This window comes from Melanostigma gelatinosum, assembly GCF_949748355.1.
Source record: "Melanostigma gelatinosum genome assembly, chromosome: 17".
NCBI lineage: Eukaryota > Metazoa > Chordata > Actinopteri > Perciformes > Zoarcidae > Melanostigma > Melanostigma gelatinosum.
The window spans coordinates 6,569,964-6,593,077 of record NC_136650.1 but is presented as its reverse complement, the minus strand read 5'-3'; the positions used below and the strand labels follow the sequence as shown (position 1 = coordinate 6,593,077).

General features: G+C 43.3%; 1 protein-coding gene across 1 annotated transcript; it reads right to left on the bottom strand.

Annotated features, from left to right (window-relative positions):
• Positions 1–4,563: 4,563 nt before the first annotated feature.
• On the bottom strand, positions 4,564–21,842 carry LOC306791086 (uncharacterized protein). Its single transcript, XM_079287711.1, has 3 exons — positions 21,407–21,842; positions 14,081–14,218; positions 4,564–8,453 (listed from the first exon to the last, which is right to left on the bottom strand). Exons 1-3 carry the CDS (start codon positions 21,597–21,599, stop codon positions 6,550–6,552), a joined length of 2,235 nt encoding a protein of 744 aa, XP_079143837.1. The 5' UTR covers positions 21,600–21,842; the 3' UTR covers positions 4,564–6,549.
• Between the last annotated feature and the right edge of the window lie 1,272 nt (positions 21,843–23,114).

Sequence of the window (23,114 nt, the reverse complement as noted above, 5' to 3'; positions counted from 1 at the left end):
CTGGTTTTAAACTGAACACATGAGACATACTGGTTTTGAACTGAAGACATGAGACATACTGGTTTTAAACTGAACACATGAGACATACTGGTTTAAAACTGAACACATGAGACATACTGGTTTTAAACTGAACACATGAGACATACTGGTTTTGAGCTGTCACATTTCCGGCATTTGGCTTTTGGTATCTTCCATCTTCCATCTTTTCAGCCATTATCATCCAGCGGTCTGTGGAATCCAGGCGCACATCAGGGACTGGAATTGGAGCAGCGGATCCTTTAATCCTTTTCTCCTCATATTCACCAGCAACTGTGGAACTGGGACGACCTTTTCCTGAACTCCAGACTCTTTCCACTTCTGCATAGGCCTTCAGCGATGTATGATTTAAAGGTCCCTCCACAATCTCTTCGGTAGAGCAGCCAGGCGGTCACAATGGTTAAATCCAAGACGTGCAACACCAGCCGGTGGTACCATTTCTTTTTTTATTGTGCGGTACAATGCAATAAGGGAGTCCAGAACAACCTACACAACTACCCCTCACTGTCACCACTCAGTGAGTCTACAGCATCAAGATCAGTCCTCTGAGCTACTTTGAGGACGTGACAGCGGCTGTGTCAGAAGTCAGAAATAAACTACAGGATGTTCTGAGAGAGAAGTGGACAAACATCTCACCGATGGAGACTAAAGTGGATGTTTTACTGCCACAATCAGAGCCCAAGACCAGAGCTGGATTCTTAAAATATTCACGTGAAATCACTCTGGATCCAAACACAGCACACACACTGCTGTTATTATCTGATGGAAACAGAAAAGCAACAGTTATGAGTCAAGAACAGTCTTATTCGAGTCACCCAGACAGATTCACTGGATGTCAGCAGGTCCTGAGTTGAGAGAGTCTGACTGGATGTTGTTACTGGGAGGTGAAGTGGAGAGGAAGAGGAGTTGAGGTGGCAGTCGCTTACAAGAATATCAGCAGAAAAGGGGACTGGAGTGAAAGTGGATTTGGATTGAATGACAAATCTTGGGTATTAAGATGTGACAATAACAGTTATAAGTTTTGGTACAACAATGTCCGATCTCCCGTCACAGGTCCTCTTTCCTCCAGATTAGGAGTGTACCTGGATCACAGAGCAGGTATTCTGTCCTTCTACAGCAGCGGTTCCCAAACTTTTTAGGCCGCGCACCCCCTTCTACATCCCGACTGGGTTCGCGCACCCCCCCCCCCCTTAATAAAAAAAAAAAAAAGAAGCAACAGAGCCTTTTAAGCCTTCATAGCCGCATAAGAATCGGACCAATGAGTGAACAGTTTGCTCGCGGGTGGCATTTGTTTACAAGATTTAGTCCGCTGTTAAATGTTGCAGTGTGAACACAAACCGAACAAAGGAGCAACTGCAACAAAGCAAACGAACTGAAGGTGTGAAAACGCCCTGAAACACTGCAACAAAGTTTCAATATCTTTCAGTGACACAAGGCGTCACTTTTAAAGAGCAATACGGATGCGAGCACACACGCACAGGCTCAGAGGCAGATTGTCACATTTAATTTACAATTAATGAGCGACTAATGAAGCCAGGATGTCTTCGGACAAAGCATCGATGCGGCGCGACACAGTGTTGTTGGACACCGGGATCATGTCCAACTTTTTTGCTTCTTTCTCCCCAATCATACATTCCACCATCTCTCTGGCAGCTGGCAAGCTCACGTCTTCGGCGATTGTGTGCGGTAGCCCCTTTCTCGCTATTCTGTAACCAGATATGAAGCCCGTAGTGCGTCATTTATAGACCAACACATGAATGAGACTCCAGTTGTTTTTGGCTGTTTTGTAACTCCTCCAATTTCGATATAAAGAATGTAAGGGGCTTTTGACTTGCACTGGCATGCTTGGTGTTCAGGTGGCGACGTAAATAAGAGCTTCAGACTGTTAGCCAGAACCTCACTGCACACCACGCACTGTGGCTTTGGGCAATCTGCGTTGCCAATCCAAGTGAAGCCCAGACACAGATACTTTTCATCATATTTCCTCTTTTTTTCCCAGTCTGATGCTCACTCTCGTTTCCTCTTTTTCACCTTGACTCCGCGATGGGCCGATGTGCTCCCGATTTGTCTGTGCTGCACCTCTTTTACGACTGATAGCTTCAGATGTCCCACCTGACAGTTTTTAAATTAAAATTACATTTTTTTTTAATATTTAATATTATTACACCATCAGACCGCCATTACACTTTTCCTCTCGCGCACCCCCTAGAGGCAGCTCGCGCACCCCCAGGGGTGCGCGCACCCCACTTTGGGAATCCCTGTTCTACAGCATCACTGAAACCATGACTCTCCTCCAGAGTCCAGACCACATTCAATCAGCCTCTCTATGCTGGACTTTTGCCTTTTAGTTCTAGAGGTACTGCCGAGTTGTGTAAACTGAAGTAGACAGAAGTCCTTTAAGCGTTAAACTCTTTGTTTACCTGAACTGATATTTCTCTGCATGAACATTTAAACTTCTGAGCTCTAAATGTTTGATGAATATTTGTATTGATGCTTTTATTTTGTTGTTTCTCTTCCACTGCATGAATCTTGAGAGAAAACACCAGGGCCCTGTTCCTCGTACGTGGTTTAGCTAAGTCGATCAAATGTCCTATTAGCCAGCCTAAATTAACGAGATGATTGATGTCAGGCTATGTCGGATTCTCCAAGGCTGATCCTCTCTCAAACAGTCTCGTTCATTTGAACCAGACGATCAGGATCAGGATAATTGCGCATGCCCGTCCTACGTCAAAAGGGGGAAGCGTCGACCACCGAAACCATGATTTTCTAACAGTACAATGTCAAATAAACTCAAAAAAAGAGCCTCTTTTTACTCCGCGGACGAGCAGGAGATGACCATGAACGGGATGGGGATAATGGTGGAGGCCTTGAAGCAGGCTGGTACGTGGCATGTCTCCAGGGAGGTGTTGAAGATGTCTGTAAACACCGGAGACAGCTGGTCAGCACAATGCTTCAGGGTGGAGGGGGAGACAGAGTCCGGGCCGGGTTCTGTTTTTTTAAAAGCCTGTTGACGTCTCTCTGTCATTCATAGAGTGGGGGGTTTTAGGTTTGTAATTGCTGATCTGTCTGAGACCTCTCCAGACAGAAGCAGAGTCACTTGCTGAGAGAGCTGGTGTTGCCCCTGGGATGAATAATACAATGCAATTTTCCCTTTGTACAAGTCGTTGTCCCCACTCCTAAATGCCTGATCCTTGTGCAGCCTTAGCTGTCTGAGTTCCGCTGTAAACCAGGGTTTGTCGTTGTTGTAACTCACCCTGGTGCTTGTTGGAACACAGCTGTCCTCACAGAAGCTGATGTATGATGTTACAGCCTGTGTACTCATCCAGACTGTTGCTTGCAGTCCTTAAAACAGCCCAGTCTTACAGTCCAAGCACACTCGAAGATCCTCCATAGCTTCACTGGTCCACTTCTTGAATTTCCTCAGCACAGGTTTACATAGCTTTAATTTCTGCCTGTAAGCAGGAATCTGATGCACCATGACGTGGTCAGAGTCCCAGTGCAGCACGGGGGACGGCGTGATTGTTGTGTAGCAGTGATTTAGAATGTTCTCTCTAGTTGAGCATTTAATGAACTGTCTGTATGTAGGGAGTTCATGAGTGATTGTTAAAGTCACCAAGGACAACAACTAAAGAGTCCGGGTTGGTCTGCTCCACACACTGTATCTGGTCGTCGAGTGTCCGCTGTACCTCCTGCACGTTGCCGGCGGCATGTAAACACCGACCAGTATGAATGAAGCGAACTCACGGGGGGAGTAAAAGGGTTTACAGGTTATGCACTTAAGAGGATTCATTACACGAAAATATAAACTATAGTCAGATTATATTTGGTCATATTTGTTTGTGAAGAAGTCGAGTTGAGTCCTGACGTTTGGTTACAAATATTTCCATGTTGTTCAATCAGAATTCAAGAATTCAGAGAAATGTTATAAAACTGGTAGCTCAAATCAATCAATCTGATTGGTTCATATCGCTCTGATTTAATGACCACATACCACCACTATGATGTCATTCCTTTGCACTTTCAGTATTAATCCACGTCTGAGCAACAAACGCCAGACGAATGTGACGCATGGTTGCTTAGAGACACATAACAGATACAAATGAACAAAGTTAGCTGGTAAAACCTGCAACCAAATAGACACATTTGAGATAAACTATGGAGTGGATTGAGCAGCAACAACAACATGCAGCGCTACGTAAAGAGGTTAAACATTGTTGACCAACATATGAAAGAAATCGGGAATTTAGCAGAAATGCTCTAACCACGTGCAGCAATCTGATCCAAACCTGAACATGATGAAGAAATATCTCCTCGCATCTAGAATAGGCTACGTTCCACATTAATTATGTGAATACTATTTGTAGAGTAGAAGCTCTTCTCTACCATCTTTCCCATGTAACCTGAATGCAGCATCTTATGATACTCACTGACTGGAGGTTCTACTTTAGTTTGGCCTCCTTTATTTCAACTAAAATCATCCATGTTTTACAGAAGTCTTTGGACTCATTCTAATGTTTCCACCTACAGAACAGTTAGAGATTTTATTTCAGAATCAGAATCAGAAACCGTCTATTGTCATCGTCTGTTCAACATACAAGGAATTTGACATGACGGGAGGTGCGTAACATTTAAAACGAGCAACAATGCAAAGTAGAACAAATTCAATTTACAGAAAATATAAGATAAAGTAAAATATAATAAAGTGAAATATAAGATAAAGTGAAATATAAAATAAAGTGAAGTCAAGTGCACAAGCGGTGTAGTGTGAAAGTGTCCAGTGTGATAGAAGGGATGTGCGAGTGACCGGAGGGAAATTGTCCTGGGGATGACAGAGTCAGTGGGGGTCCCGGGCTCTGTTAATGAGCCCGACTGCCGACGGGAAGAAACTGTTCATGTGTCGTGAGGTCTTGGTCCTGATGGACCTCAGCCTCCTACCAGATGGAAGGGGCACAAACAGTTTATGTCCAGGGTGGGAGGGGTCAGCTACAATCCTTCTTGCTCGCTTCAGGGTTCTTGAAGAGAACAAGTCCTCGAGGGACGGCAGATTGCAGCCAATCACCCTCTCAGCAGAGCGAATGATGCGCTGCAGTCTGCCCTTGACCGTGATGGAGGAGCAGAGGATGGACTCAATGATGGCTCTGTAGAGAACCATCATTGAGTCCATTTCAAGGTAATGTTTTAATCGACAACAAAAGAATCCACATATAAAACAAAAGTAAATAAAATAAAAGTATATCAATACTAGAGGTTCATCACTTTATATCAATGAACAACAAACTGCAGAATCCGCTGATCTGGTTCATTCTTGTCCTTCTGCATTACATCCATTTGCTGCTGAGCAGGTAGTCTACAGTGGCTTCTCTTGAACAGCCTGTTAACGTCCCTCTCCAGGATGGAGAGTCCTCGTTGTCAGGACTGTCCCTTTGTCTTTCACAAACACAGTAGGATTCATTCGGGTCATTGGACATGTGCAAGTCGTTAGTGGAGTGAGGAGCTTTAGGTTTGCAGCTGGTGATCAATCAGAGACCCTTTCAGACAGAAGCAGAGTCGTTCACTGAGAACTGCTGTTGGAGTTTCTCAGAGTACAGTCGTTTGGTTTGGCTCACCGGCTCGCTAAACCTGTACTTTGATTCTTTAAACCTGTCCTTGTCCTCCTGAATGATTCTTCGGTTTCACCTTAAATTAATGCCACAGAATGAATCAATACAACATCTACATGTGAAACAGGATTACAGTTGTTCATTTCAATATGATACACATAAAAAAACAAACATCAGAGCAGATAATCAGCTTCAGTCATCACTGTTAACATCTAACACACAAATACACAGAAAGATAAAAGGTGTGTGAACACACGTTTCTCCACATCGGTGGCGTTTCAGTGGAAACTATCGCATCCCAGTGGAAGTTCAGTAAATGTTTCTTCTGACTTTTCCTTAATTGTAGTCAGACAGGAATCAACAAGTAAGCTGCTCTGGTTATGACCCATGCTTCATATTTACATTTGTATTTACATTTGTGTGTATATATATATATATATATATATATAAATAAATAATGTGTTCTACTGCAGGTCTGATAAGCCCACTTTATCACAAAATGTAAACATATGATACATTAACAAAAAGAGATTGTTTTGAATAGAAAAAAATGCCACACCAAACAAGAAGATCAATATTAAACAATGTTGCAAAACTCCAGCTGGACTCTATTATAAATTAAACATGATGAAGTGCCATCTAGGATGCCCTTCAGTGGATAGAAAGTAATGAAGAGGCTTATATTATAGGACAAAGAGAAACTTACATTATGGGATTACATACGAGTATATCGATATCTGAAAGTACAACACTCTTAGAGGGATGCCGTCAGGATGAGTCAGTACCTCCGGGTCTGAGGCCATGTTTCTCTGCAGATGAGTCACTGCCCAAAGAGAGGGAGTTCAAATATCTCAGGGTCTTGTTGGCAGGTGAGGGAGTGGAATTAATGTCAAATTAATCAAAACCAGAACAACTAAAGGGGGTTCTCTCCTGTGTGACTTACCATGTGCACCGTCAGTTCTGCATTTAGCACAAAACTTGCATTACAAACTGAGCAGCTGAACGGTTTCTCTCTTGTGTGAGTTACCATGTGTCTCTGTAAATGTCCGCTACGTGAAAAAGATCTATTACAGACTGAGCAGCTGAAAAGATTCTCTCCTGTGTGGAATCTCATGTGTGTCTTCAGACTTCCATTTTCAGTGAAACGTTTACCACATTCTGAGCAGCTGAAAGGTTTCTCTCCTGTGTGACGTCTCATGTGTTTCTTCAGACTTCCACTTTCACTGAAACTTTTCCCACATTCTGAGCAGCTGAAAGGTTTCTCTCCTGTGTGACGTCGCATGTGTTTCTTCAGACTTCCACTTTCACTGAAACTTTTCCCACATTCTGAGCAGCTGAAAGGTTTCTCTCCTGTGTGAGTTAGCATGTGTCTCACTACATGTGCACTCACGGAATAAGATTTATTACAAACTGAGCAGCTGAAAGGTTTCTCTCCTGTGTGACGTCTCATGTGTGCCTTCAGAGTTCCATTTTCAGTGAAACTTTTACCACATTCTGAGCAGCTGAAAGGTTTCTCTCCTGTATGGAATTTCATGTGTTTCTTCATGCTTCCATTTTGAGTGAAACTTTCACCACATTCTGAGCAGCTGAAAGGTTTCTCTCCTGTGTGAGTTAGCATGTGTCTTTCTAAATGTCCACTCACTGAAAAAGATTTATTACAGACTGAGCAGCTGAAAAGTTTCTCTCCTGTGTGGAATCTCATGTGTGTCTTCAGATTTCCACTTTGAGTGAAACTTTTACCACATTCTGAGCAGCTGAAAGGTTTCTCTCCTGTGTGAGTTACCATGTGTCTCTCTAAATGTCCACTCACTGAAAAATACTTATTACAGACTGAGCAGCTGAAGGGTTTCTCTGTGTGGAATCTCATGTGTTTCTTCAGACCTCCACTTTCAGTGAAACCTTTATCACATTCTGAGCAGCTGAAAGGTTTCGCTCCAGTGTGAGTTACCATGTGTCTCTTTAAAGTTTCCCTCCGTCCAAAAGATTTCTTACAGACTGAGCAGCTGAACGGTTTCTTTCCTGTGTGAATCATCATGTGTTTCTTCAGATTTTGACTCTTGCCAAATGTTTTCTCACACTCAGAGCAGCGAAATAGTTTCTCACCAGCACTACATCTTGAATCACTGACAGGAACTTCATCATTATTCACAGAGTTTAAAGCCGACTGAGGTTTTCTGGTCCCCTTCCAATTACCACTGTCATCAGTGTCAGAAGAGTCTCCAGTCTTCACAGTAGTATCTGGTTCTGGATGTCTATCTGGATCTGAGTTCCTGCCTGGTTCTGGTCCTCCACAGTCCTCTCCATCAGCTTCTGTTTCCATCTGTTCGGTTTGTCTTTGATGAAGTTGTGAGGACTGAGCTTCCTCTTCATCGTCTTCACTCTTCACAGGAGTGAATGAGAACTTGGTGATATCAGCCTCCTCCAGACCTTGAAGCTGCTCGCCCTCCTGACTGGTCCAGTGTTCCTCCTGTTCCTCTTTAATGTGTGGGGGCTCTGGGTCCTCCTGTTCCTCTTTAATGTGTGGGGGCTCTGGGTCCTCCTGTTCCTCTTTAATGTGTGGGGGCTCTGGGTCCTCCTGCTCCTCTTTAATGTGTGGGGGTTCTGGGTCCTCCTGTTCCTCTTTAATGTGTGGGGGCTCTGGGTCCTTCTGTTCCTCTTTAATGTGTGGGGGCTCTGGGTCCTCCTGGTCCTCTTTAATATGTGGGGGCTCTGGGTCCTCCTGGTCCTCTTTAATGTGTGGGGGCTCTGGGTCCTCCTGGTCCAGACTGGAGCTCCACTCCTGCTGCTCTTCTTTAACCACCAACAGCTGCTGGACGTCTGTAGAAAATGATGAAATACATACACACCTTAGAAAACTGTAATTTCATGTTCACAACTAATCCATTGATTTCACTACTTTCCTATAATGTGGGGAGACATGTTGCACATTTTGTATAACATATTCAGACTTCATTCAAACTAAAACAAACTAAAAACTGACATGTGTTTTACCTGGCTGTGATACAAAGTTTCTCTTTGCGGGAGTTCTGGTTTCTATAACATTAGAGTAGGAGCCAGGAACAGCCTGTGCCATTGTGTACATCCTATGTGGTCACTTACGGTAATTGAGTAACATGGTGTTGGGGATATCAATGGGGATATATGCTGTTCCGTGGTTTAGTTTGATGAATAGAAGGACAGGGGGTGAGAGGAGTCTTCTTTTTTGCTGACCGCTAATATCGCTGTTATCACTGTTATCATTGTTGTTCGCTGTCTATTACCTTTGTACACCAATGAGAAAGTATTTTGAACGTTTTTGTCTCTCCCGGCTGTAAGACCTGTATGACTCCTCTTCAGCCTGAAGACGGTCATGACCTCGAGCATCTGATGGAGAGCCTCTTGGAGAACCCGTGCATTAACTGCGGCATCATGCCTCCCGGGGTAAGGTCTACTAGGCTGGCCGAGGTGGAACACCTCCTACCTGACAGGTCGATCCTCCAGGTGACATGGAGGGGTGCCGTGTCGGAACCACGCATGCTGACTACGGGGGTTCCACAAGGTTCAGTCCTAGGTCCCCTTCTCTTATCGCTCTACACAACATCTCTGGGTTCTGTTATTCGCTCGCATGACTTCTCTGACCATTCTTATGCCGATGATACCCAGCTGGTCTTGTCATTTCCCCCCGGTGACACCCAAGTGGAGGCACGCATCGCTGCATGCTTGGCTGACGACACACCACCTCAAGCTCAACCTGGACAAAACCGAGCTAAAGTTCCTCCAGGTAAAGGGTTGCCCGCACCGAGACCTGTCCATCACCATTGACGATACCGTGGTGACACCAACTCGGACTGCGAGGAACCTGGGTGTGACCCTGGATGACCAACTGTCATTCTCAGCAAACATTTCATCAGTTACACGCTCCTGCAGATTCCTGCTCTACAACATCAGGAGGATTTGCCCTTTCCTCACTGACGAGACGGCGCAGGTGCTCATCCAGGCTCTTGTCATCTCCCGCCTGGACTACTGCAACTTTCTACTTGCCGGAGCCCCGGCGTCGGCCATCAGACCTCTGCAGCTTGTCCAGAAAGCTGCAGCTCGCCTGGTGTTCAATCGCCCCAAGTTCTCCCACACAACTTCCCTTCTCCGTTTTCAACACTGGCTACCAGTAAGAGCTCGCATCCAGTTTAAGACTGTGGTACTAGTCTACGGGGCAGTAAAAGGAACAGCTCCTTCCTATCGCCAGGCCATGGTCAAGCCCTACACCCCCGCCTGACCACTTCGCTCTGCTGCTTTGGGGCGATTGGTTGCCCCGTCGCTCAGAGGTCCCTGCGCCCGATCGACCCGGTCACGGCTTTCTCCTGTCCTGGCCCCACAGTGGTGGAAGGAACTTCCCACTGAGGTCAGGATAGCAGTCGTTGCCCAACTTTCGGTGCAGGCTGAAAAGTCACCTCTTCGAGAAGTACTACCCCGAGCCTTCCACTTAGCACTTATGGAGTGGTCTCACCGACGTCACGATCTCCTTAGTTACGAGGTCGGTCGGCCATGTTGGAGTACATACAGATCCTACATGGCGGCGCGTAAACAAGGAAGTGCGGCGAAAATACAATACTTTGAATCACTGGATAGTGCATCAAAGGTTCGCTACCTGGCCAAATTGAAGGTTATTGGTCACTTGGATCCCTATACGATGAGTGCAGATCGTTTCAGTGCCGATCCTACTTATCTTCCATCGGTAAACTATGCCAACATCTACGCGTATCTCGTGAACACCCCCAGTCCTCACACAAAAGACGAGTTGGAGTGCTACAAAGGGCTCGACGCTTATAATCAGTTTGTCAGTGGATGGGTCCGAGACGTCAAAGCAACGGTCGTGGACAATTCTCATCTCGTCATTGGAAGAGTAAATATATACAGATCTGGTCCGATATTTAGCAATATTCAATGTTTACTCAGCGCAAACAGACACGTGTGTTTGTTTACATTGTACGTGCATGTCATTGTGTGCGTGTGTGTAGGAATTCACTTTCAACTAACTCCTAACTTCATCCCCCCCCCCACACATATATATATATATATATACATATATATATACATATATATATGATCCGACGTTAAACTCATATCAAGCAATGCTGAGGCTGCATCTCTGTGTTTCGCCTGTTGTACACGCTCGACACGTCTCTGGCACCGACTGCTGTCACGGGCCGATGAAGCTTCGGTAACCTTCTCATGTCCAAGTTTAATTTATATTTCCTTTATTAAATACTGTTCACAAACGAATTAGTAAATAAAATCACTGACCACTTATAAAGTGATCCGCACATACTCTAGTGTACGCCAAATTCCATTCCTTTATATCTCGAGAGATGCGTGACAGCCATTTCTCGCGACGTCGCTTGGATAGCTCCTTCGTGTCATTTCCTTGATGTGTAATGACCGCTGGCAAACGAAAGAATGATTTATTGTCTCTAACAGCTCTGCTGCCACAACCAAAGACAGCACAAAAGTTCACCACCGATAGGTTATGCGACTCAGCCGTGCATGCCAGTGGCTTTGTGTGTACTCCAACATGGCCGACAGCTAAACTGTGACGTCACACGAGACCACTCCATTGTATTCATACTAGTTTGTTGCACTTTTAGTACTCAGTTTGTTGCACTCAGCGTCGGAAATACACGAGGGCAAAGGGCAAAACTGCCCCTAAGAAATATCATTTTGCCCCTGATATCACTAGGAGAATGGCAAAAAATGCCCCCGAAAAAAAATGGAGCGCTTCTTAATCAGACCTGTGACTGCGGTCAAGTCAGCAGACACTTACATGTTAGTGCACCTATATCCTGAAATTCACGGTAAATGCATTTAAACGGCGCAGATCGGGAGCGAGCGAAGGACTTTGAAAGTTAACGGAAAGATTAACGTGAGACAACATCCGGTTTCTTAAGACGAACATCCGGTTTCCAGAATAAGATGCCAACAAAGTATACATATTGCATAATGGAAATTAGATTTAAATGAATTATATTCACATTTAGTATAAAACATGCTACCTGCTTCTCGTGAGTTAAAGGGAAAATACACCTAAATTGTGCGTAAAGTGTCTTTATTCTTTGATTTGAGGGTTGCCGGAAATGAATAATACCTGACTGACAGTCAATTAAGATATTTTACTAAGTAAAAACTGAACTGAATTTGTACCTTCAAATGGCACATTTTTTTAATTTTTAAGGTGCTATAAAAATGTTTTTCTCAAAAATTCCACACAATGACTAATGCATAAGTTCAGGACAGAAATGGGTAATATCACAATATTTGAGGTGCTACAAAAATATTTTTTCTCAATAATTCCATACAATGACTGATATATATGTAATCAAGGCATCGTTGACTTAATAATTGTTAATAGTTGTTTAAAACATTTAATAATAACAATAAATAACCACAAAGAAATAAGAATAAAATTGAATGTTTGTTTGATTTGTTTTTTTTTTGTTAAATAAATCTAAGAAAACACTTTGAATCTGTAGGCTACTGCCTAATAGTCTTATTATTGCCATTTGATGACAATTGCTCATATATTGTAAGCCTAAATGAGTATATGTATTATTTTGAACAAAGGTTAAATGTTATTTCACAAGTTTCAAAAAAATGCCCCCAATTTTTTGAAAATGCCCCTGGATTTCAGTCAGTGGGGGCAAAAATTGCCCCCAAAAAAATGAGAATTTCCTACCCTGGTTGCACTTGTATTAGTTTGTTGCATTTATTGTTTTCGTTTGTTTCTGCACTGTACTTTGGCTCTGGGTTATGCTCTGAGATGCTTGTTTAAAAAAATGAGATGTAGCCTACTCATGACTTCTGGTGACTAGTATTTCTCTTGAATACCTATGTTGAATACACTTATTGTAAGTCGCTTTGGATATAAGCCAGGCTAGGGCTGGGAGGCATGACCAAAAATGCATATCACGAGTTTTGTAGGACTGGCGGTTTCACGGTATATCACGTTTTTTTAATTTAATTAACGCCGAGAAGAAACGGCCGGCCAGCGAGCGGTGAACAGCTGTTTGTGTGGCGTGTCTTCCGTTCCGTCACTTCCTGTTTCCTTCATCTACATTCCCCTGGGCCCTAAGCCCCTCCATGGAAAGAAAGGGATTAGACCGTAGGATTTAGTTGTTTCTAGGTGTTGTTTAGGTTTATTTCTTTAGTTATTTTTTATATTTATATATATATATAAAATATATATATATATATATATATATATATTTATATATATATATAAAATATATATATATATATATATATATATATATATATATATATATATATATATATATATATATATATATAAAATATATATATATAACATATATATATATATATATATATATAAAATATATATATATATATATATAAAATATATATAAAATATATATATATATATATAAAATATATATATATATATATAAAATATATATATATAAAATATATATATATATATATATAAAATATATATATATAAAATATATATATATAAATATATATATATATATATATATATATATATATATATATATATATATATATATATATATAAAATATATATATATATATATATATATAATTATCAGAACAGTGACGAAAAAGTTACCCTGAAAATGCACACTCCGGTACAGTAGGTGGCGGCATGCACCTATGCAAGTAGCGAGCCGCCAATGGAATTTAAAGAAGAAGCCCCCCCCAGCTTCTTATCACCGTCTATGTAACAACGTACATTTATAACAAACACCACACATATTACGGTAATCAGCGTTGCATATGTGTCTGACCTAAATACCTTTTGTTGTTCAGTCTTTGTTCATCCTGCATCGCTCTTTTCTGTTCTTTAATGTAACGTTACTGGCTCAACAGAGCTGTTAGCTCCCAGCGGTTAGTAGACTGTTGTTAGCGAGCTTTACCCAGCATGCAGTTCGGCGGAGAAATTTTATAAATGTACAATTATTAGTGCTACAAATTGTTTATCTGTCACAAACTGTTCTGTCGTGGTGTTTTGCCCTGTTAAAGAGCGTTAGTTGTGGGTTGTTCATGGTTCCCTCTCAATACAGCTAAGAGAACTAGCTCCGAAGCACCCCCAGCGGCGAACAATATATTTTGCTGCCTGTTGAAGAACAACAGAAGTTGTTTCGACTGTGCACTAGTATGACAGTATATGAAAAATTCATATCGTACTGGAAATTGAAACCGGTATACCGGCTGAACCGGTATACCGGTTCAGCCCTAAGCCAGGCTACATAAAGTATATTCATGCACAATGATCTAATAAATGATGCAAATAATGTTGGTGTGTCTGTGTGTTTGAGAGTGTTTCTGTTTCCATCTGTTCAGTTTGTCTTTGATGAAGTTGTGAGGACTGAGCTTCCTCTTCATCATCTTCACAGGAGTGAATGAGAACTTGATATCAGCCTCCTCCAGACCTTGAAGCTGCTCTCCCTCCTGACTGGTCCAGAGTTCCTCCTGTTCCTCTTCAACGTGTGGGGGCTCTGGGTCCTCCTGGTCCAGACTGAAGCTCCACTCCTGCTGCTCTTCTTTAACCACCAACAGCTGCTGGACGTCTGTGGAAAATAATGAATTACATACACACCTTAGAAAACTGTAATTTCATGTTAACTAATCCATTGATTTCACGACTTTCCTATAATGTGGGGAGACAACTTACTTACTTTTAGAGATGGCGGCGCGCGTAGTCGCAGCGACCTCTCGCTCCTCCGACAATGCAGTGGTTTGTTTATTTAATAAGAGTCCGTCAGAAAGTTTGTCATGTTCGTCTCGTCTGTCTACGTTGGAGTATAAATACAATCAACAGGCTCTGCTAAACATCAGCAAGCTTCACTATACTTTGGACACTTCAATAGAGTCCATCATCGGGGAACTCGGATTACTCCGCCAGCCCGGGGCCACGTCGTACTCTAACACGGCGACCACAGCCCCGGTAAGGAGACTACCTCACCAGCCCGTGACCACATCGGACTCTACTGCGACCACAGCCCCGGTAAAGAGACATCGGAAACGGTGTGCGAGGAAGCAGAAGAGGGGTAAACGCGGAGGTATCCGAGCTAGGCTAGCGGCTAGCCCTACTCGTCCAGCCATACCATCCATCATCCTGGCTAACGTACGGTCTCTGGACCACAAAATGGACCACATACGACTGCTGAGGTCAGGAAATAGGACAGTGAGTAACTGCTGTGTGCTTGTTTTTACTGAAACATGGCTAAATGACAATATCCCGGACTCCGCTGTGCAACTCGATGAGCTAACATGCTATCGGGCGGACAGGGCCCATGCTAACGGATGTAAACAAAGAGGCGGGGGCGTGTGTGTCTACATACGTGACGTGTGGTGCCGAGACGCTGTGGTAGTATGCAGACACTGTTCACCACTGGTGGAGTTTATGATCATAAAGTGCCGTCCTTTCTACCTGCCGAGGGAATTTAATGCAGTCTTGCTAGTTGCAGTATATATCCCTCCAACCTCCAACAACAGTGACAGGAGTGCGGCACTCTGTGAACTGCATCATGCCATCAGTGAACAACAGACGGCTCACCCGGATGGTTTCATTGTCGTCGCAGGAGATTTTAATCATGCAAACCTTAAGACTGTTCTTCCAAATCTCTACCAGCATGTAAAATTCCCAACAAGGGAGAAAAACATCCTGGATTTAGTCTACACTTCACTTAAAGGAGCATACAAGGCCACCCCTCTCCCCCACATTGGACTCTCTGACCACCTCACTGTTATGCTAACGCCAGCATACAGGCCCAGAGTGAGAGTGAAAAAACCGGTTCGAAAAGAGATCACAGTGTGGCCCGAAGGATCAAGATCTGCTCTCAAGGACTGTCTCGCTACAACAGACTGGGACATGTTCAAACATGCAGCCACGTACAATAACAATATAGACAATGAGGAGCTCACAGACACTATTCTTTCCTACATCCGGAAATGCACAGATGATGTAACGGCTAAAAAGACCATCACCACTAGGGCTAACAAGAAGCCTTGGCTGACAGGGGCCGTCCATCAGCTGCTGCGGGCCAGAGACAAAGCCTTCAATGCCGGAGATAGAAATGGCCTGAAAACAGCGAGAGCCAACCTGTCCCGGGGCATTAGAAAAGCAAAACAGGACTACTCTGAAAAAAGCATCAACCACTTCAAGGACAGCAGAGACACACGCAGCCTGTGGCAGGGCATCCAGACCATAACGGACTACAAGCCTGCTTCACAGACCTGTGATGACAACATCTCTCTGCTGAACGACCTCAACAGCTTCTTCGCACGGTTTGAATCAACAAACACCACTAGCCCACAGAAAACCTCACCCTCCCCCCACGACCAGGCCCTGTGCCTGTCTGCTGCAAGTGTGAAAAGAGCACTCTCCACCATCAATCCCCGAAAAGCAACAGGCCCAGACAACATCCCAGGCCGCACACTAAGGGACTGCGCAGAGGAGCTAACAGATATCTTCACTGTTATCTTCAACACTTCTCTGAGTCAAGCTGCTGTCCCATCACACCTCAAAACCTCCATCATCATACCTGTACCCAAGAAACCGGCTCCATCCTGCTTCAATGACTATCGCCCCGTGGCACTGACCCCCATCATTATGAAGTGTTTTGAATGGCTAGTCATGGCCCACATCAAGTCCATCCTCCCCCCCACCATGGATCCCTCTCAGTTTGCATACAGAGCAAAACGTTCCACAGAGGACGCAATCTGCTCTGCTCTCCACCCAGCCCTCACCCACCTAGAAAAAGCAGACTCGTATGTAAGAATACTTTTCATAGACTTCAGCTCAGCATTTAATACCATAATCCCACAACAACTCATCTGCAAACTGGACCAGCTGGGGTTCAACACCCCACTGTGCAATTGGGTCCTGGACTTCCTCAGTGAGAGGCAACAAGCAGTACGTGTCGGCAACAACACCTCACGCAGCATCACCCTAAGCACTGGGGCCCCACAAGGCTGTGTGCTCAGCCCCCTGCTCTTCACCCTGCTGACTCACGACTGCGAACCTACATACAGCACCAATCACATGGTGAAGTTCGCAGACGACACCACTCTGGTTGGTCTCATCACCAAGAACAATGAGACCAACTATAGGAAGGAGGTCAACCTTCTGACCACGTGGTGCAGCGACAACAATCTCCTGCTGAATGTCACCAAAACTAAGGAGATTGTTGTTGACTTCAGGAGACGCCACACTGTACACCTGCCACTGACCATCGATGGTGCTGCTGTGGAGCAAGTAGAAAGCACCAAATTCCTGGGGGTGCACATCACTGACGACCTCTCCTGGGCCACCAACTGCGCATCACTGGCAAAGACAGCCCAGCGGCGCCTCTACTTCCTTCGCAAGCTGAAGAGAGTAAAAGCCCCCACATCAGTGCTGACATCATTTTACAGGGGCACCATTGAAAGCATCCTATCCAGCTGCATCACTGTGTGGGGTGGTAGCTGCACCCAACACAGCAGGAAAGCACTCCAACGCATTGTAAAGACAGCCGGACAGATCATCGGTGCCCCACTCTCCTCGTTACAGGAAATATACACCACCCGCCTCACCCGGAAAGCCATTCAAATTGCAAGCGACACCAGTCACCCTGCACATAGTCTGTTCAGCCTCCTACCCTCTGGAAGAAGGTATAGGAGCCTCCGCTGCCGCACCACCAGACTAAAGAACAGTTTTACCCACCAAGCTGTCAGGACACTGAACTCTCTCCCCTCACTCCCCCCAATCATATCCTCCAGCCTGAGGGAAGCTGAAGCTGAAAGTACAGAAGTACTGTAAATATGTACTCATATTTATATTTATATTATATTTATTGCCCACTTTTCACACACACACATACACACACAGTATTATATTAATTGCCCATTTTCCCATCATTATTATATCAATTGCCCACCTGCCCCTACATTATTAATTATTTATTACATTAATTGCCCACTTTTCCCGTTTTTATGTGTATTGAATGTTTTATTGTAGTATAGTATATGTTTTAACTAGGATATCTGTCTTCACTTAGCCTAGGAAGTGTTTTATGTTTTATGTGTTGTGCTGCACTTTATGTTCCACCGTGGGAGAGTGGGAAACGTTATTTCGATTCCTTATATGTCCTGACATGCAAGAATTGACAATAAAAGCTACTTTGAACTTTGAACTTTGAACATGTTGCACATTTTGTAGAACATATTCAGACTTCATTCAAAATAAAACAAACTAAAAACTGACGGGTGTTTTACCTGGCTGTGATACAAAGTTTCTCTTTGGGGGAGTTCTTCTTGTTTCTAGAACATTAGAGTAGGAGCTAGGAACAGCCTGTGCCATTTTGTACACCCCAGTTGGTCACTTACGGTAATTGAGTAACATGCTGTTGGGGATAGCAATGGGGATATATGCTGTTCCGTAGTTTAGTTTGATGAATGGAAGGACAGGGGAGAGAGATGGAGTCTTCTTTTTTGCTGACCGCTATTGTCGATATTATCACTATTATCATTGTTTGACGCTGTCGATTACCTTTGTACACCAATGAGAAAGTATTTTGAACGTTTTTGTCTCTCCTGGCTGTAAGACCTGTATGACTCCTCTTCAGCCTGAAGACGGTCATGACCTTTGCCCCTCGAGCATCTGATGGAGAGCCTCATGAAGAACCCGTGCATTAACTGCAGCATCATGACTCCCGCGGTGAGGTCTACTAGGCTGGCCGAGGTGGAACACCTGATGGGGGAGATTCACCCCCCACCTGTCAGGGCAGTTGAATCCAGCCCAATCTACCCATTTCAAAGCAGCGCGAAAAAATTAACAGAATCGTAGTGCTAGTTAAAGGTAGGCAGCTGTTTGTTTGTTGCTCTGAAACACAACAGCAGACATAAGAAAATAAAAACATTTTTTGTAAGCCAGGCTACATAAAGTATGTTCATATACAATGATCTGGTAAATGATGCAGATATGTGTCTGTGTGTTTGAGAGTGAGAGAGACTGTCTGTACATTTGTTGAAAGCCAGCAGTGGCTCTTATGATTAGAAATATGGGACGAGGAACTGCACGATGAAGATGATTATTTTAAATATTATTTGGGTCCTGAATTTTTATTTAATTTTAAATTTTTGTTTTGTTTGTATTTAAATAAATGTTTGCATCATCTTTTCAATCATAAGTCATTTGTCTTTTGCTTTAACAATGTAGCTTTTCAATCATCTTTAGTTGTAATAGAACTGTTACTCTGCACTGTGTGTTATGATCGTAATTAGTGGTATAACCGATCACAGATCGATCCGTGATCGGTTCGGATCGATCCGTGATCGGTTCGGATCACCCCTCACGGTTCGGATCACCCCTCACGGTTCGGATCACCCCTCACGGTTCGGATCACCCCTCACGGTTCGGATCACCCCTCACGGTTCGGATCACCCCTCACGGTTCGGATCACCCCTCACGGTTCGGATCACCCCTCACGGTTCGGATCACCCCTCACGGTTCGGCACACTTGAGAACCGCAGATTCAGTTATTTTCTTTTACAGTGTAATCATCATCGTGTGTAATGAAGTTTTACTGCTGTTGTTCCTTTTCAAGTAACAAGTCCCGTAATATCAATGCAAAGTGTCAGTGAACAGATATAAAGTGTGTTCACGTCAACGGAGCGTGTTAAAAGCATTTCACGGTGAACGTCATGGCGAGCGGAGAAACTTCAGAAGTCCCTGGCGTTATTTAAGTCGCAAGTTTGGGAGCATTTTGTCTTCCCTGTAAATTATGACGGGATGAGGGTGGTGGACAAAACCTTTACGGTATGTAGGCGTTGTTTAAAGAGAAAGACACACGACAATGGCTGACTGTGACCGCTCACTTCTTTACGGCGGAGTGGGAGATTCATAGTCCACGCCCCCTCTGGAAGAGTCACACAGACAGGTGCTGTAGACACGGCCCCTCTGGGAGAGTCACACAGAAGCAGTAGAGTGGAAGCTAGACAGGCCCAATAGTAATATCCCAGTCACCACAGAAGTTCTTTGCTTTAAGTGTTCTATAAGTTTTTACTGAATAAATGGAATGAAGAGACAGTGACTCAAGAACCGTGATCCGAACCGCGAGGTTTGTGATCCGTTGCACCCCTAGTAGTAATTGTTGTAGACAATATACTTAATTGTTAAATTCATGCATCAGCTGGTGTTTTGCAAGTGATTGACATGAGAAGAGTTTAACAAAACATCCAGCAGGTGGTGGTATACACTCAAATGGAAATTAAGGAGCTTTTATTGCATAATTTGAGGTTGTTGAAGCATGATATCTTATGGAGTGGTCTCGTGTGACGTCACAGTTTAGCTGTCGGCCATGTTGGAGTACACACAAAGCCACTGGCATGCACGGCTGAGTCGCATAACCTATCGGTGGTGAACTTTTGTGCTGTCTTTGGTTGTGGCAGCAGAGCTGATAGAGACAAGAAATCATTCTTTCGTTTGCCAGCGGTCATTACACATCAAGGAAATGACACGAAGGAGCTATCCAAGCGACGTCGCGAGAAATGGCTGTCACGCATCTCTCGAGATATAAAGGAATGGAATTTGGCATACACTAGAGTATGTGCGGATCACTTTATAAGTGGTCAGTGATTTTATTTACAAATTCGTTTGTGAACAGTATTTAATAAAGGAAATATAAATTAAACTTGGACATGAGAAGGTTACCGAAGCTTCATCGGCACGTGACAGCAGTCGGTGCCAGAGACGTGTCGAGCGTGTACAACAGGCGAAACACACAGATGCAGCCTCAGCATTGCTTGATATGAGTTTAACGTCAGGTCAGATCATATATATATATACATACATACATACATACGTACGTATGTATGTATATATATATATATATATGTATATATATATATATGTGTGTGTGGGGGGGGGATGAAGTTAGGGGTTGGTTGAAAGTTAATTCCTACACACACGCACACAATGACATGCATGTATAATGTAAACAAACACACGTGTCTGTTTGCACTGAGTAAACATTGAATATTGCTAAATATCTGACCAGATCTGTATATATTTACCCTCCCAATGACGAGATGAGAATTCTCGACGACCGTTGCTTTGACGTCTCGGACCCATCCACTGACAAACTGATTATAAGCGTCGAGCCCTTTGTAGCACTCCAACTCGTCTTTTGTGTAAGGACTGGGGGTGTTCACGAGATACGTGTAGATGTTGGCGTAGTTTACCGATGGAAGATAAGTAGGATCGGCACTGAAACGATCTGCACAGGGATCCAAGTTACCAATAACCTTCAATTTGGCCAGGTAGCGAACCTTTGATGCACTATCCAATGATTCAAAGTATGGTATTTTCGCCGCACTTCCTTGTTTACTCGCCGCCATGTAGGATCTGTATGTACTCCAACATGGCCGACCGACCTAGTAACTAAGGAGATCGTGACGTAGGTGAGACCACTCTATTGTGACGGACAGAACTACGGTCCCGGATGTGTTGACAGCTTGATGGTAATTTTGTCAACTCTGAAACAAGTTAATATCCCCGAAAAACCAACAGCACCCAGTGTTTACAACGAGGATAGAAGTTGGTCCGAATATATGTGCATTTTATTGGAATGTTATAGCTAAAAAACTGTCCGGACCAGGAAACAATTCCGTTAACTCTCTTATGTGACATGAACATATTTTAGATTTCAACACGCTGCACGTTCTCATCTCATCTACTTTGTGTGTTAAATATGCTGAGTGTTTAATGAACCAACCTGCTCTGTGTAACCGGAGCTGAGGGATGAAATCACCATCCAGTAGTTTCCTTTGTTGCTTGTTCTCCACTTTTGAACGAGAAAGTTCCTCCTCGTACTCTGCTATCGTTCTTTCAAACACACCAAATATCTCTTCAGCAGCCGCAGTTAGTCGCTGGTTGACGAAACATCTCAGCATTTGGACTTTAGACATTTTCACACAACCACACAAACTTGTTCTCCACACAAACTCCGTCAGAAACACCGTTTACTCTCATTAAACTCTGACTAGCGCTGTGTTGATCGCTTCCGTCCCCGTCGGCCGTCGGTCTGTTTTCAGCTAGTATGCTAAGCTAACTTCAATAGCTTTGTAGGCTACCGGGAGATGAGTCAGAGGAAAAACATCCAGAAAAAAAGGTGAAGAGCTAAAAGTCCATTCAGACATGTTTATCCAGACATACAGAGACTCTGATGGAGCTAACTGAGACTTTATCAGCACAACAAAGAGACGCTGCTGTTTCTAACAACGTTAGCCGCCATGTTGTTCTCAGAAGAACATCCGGGTTAGTTGTTAACCTACAAAATAAAAGCCCTTAAACGTATAGAAGTCATTATTTCCACCTTAACCCTCTATGCCTGGGGTATTCAGTTCAAATTCAACGAGGTCCATTTCGAGAGAATTTCCTCAGTCAAAGGTCCGGAACATCACAGTAATGTAGAACTTGTGCTATGATTTAGTCTCATATATATTTTTATAATATATATATGTCATTTTTATTTTATTTGTTATTGTTTTAAATTTTTCTCTGTGTATGTAATTTATTGACCATAGGGTCACATTGTGTTTTTTATGCTTTTAAACTCATGCTCTGTTAAGCACTTTGTGATGTTATGTCTGTGAAAAGCGCTCCATAAATAAATTTCATTCATTCATTCATATATTGAAGTAGTCTAACAGTTGTATTAACGTCTGTATGAAGTCAAAGACTGATTGTCAAATCAAGTAAAGAAAGTTTAATAATATCTCAACAATATTTATTGTCAGTTTTCAAATTGAACGAGAGGAATTATAAATAATACATACTCTAAAAATAAATCAATGTTCTTCATTTAAGATTAAATTACATTGCAGAAAGCTTTGACATTTATTTATCTTAATATAAAGTACTTAATTTAGGAACAATTACTATAACTGAATTGCCCTGAAGCTTTAAATTCAGTTCATTCGGGTGTAAGTGATGTCAATATCAGCACACAGACGGAAGTGTCGCAAACCAGAGCGGCTCTGGAAAGCCACTGGGCTAGAAGTGCATCGCTCATATCTCAAAGACCTCAGAGTTTCCTTTAATACTGGAGTAAAGGAAGCTAGAACTGCTCATTTTGCCAACTTAATCTCTTCCTCAAAGAGAAATCCCAAGATTTTGTTTGACACAATTAAGAGAATTGTTTCACCGTCTGTCTCTACATTGCCATGCTGTTCTGTTGACGATTGCAACAAATTCCTTACCTATTTTAATGATAAGGTAACAGGTATTAGGTCTGGCATTCAGCCTGGGATTTGTTCATCTACATGTAGCTCCTCGCAACCTCCTGCTGTTCTGGACTCTTTCTAGCCTATCAGCCTTCAAGGCCTGATGGACTGAATTAACAAAACAAAGCCATCATCTTGCCCTCTGGATATAATACCAACCTCTCTGTTGAAGAAAGTTCTGCTAATTATTGGCCCTGC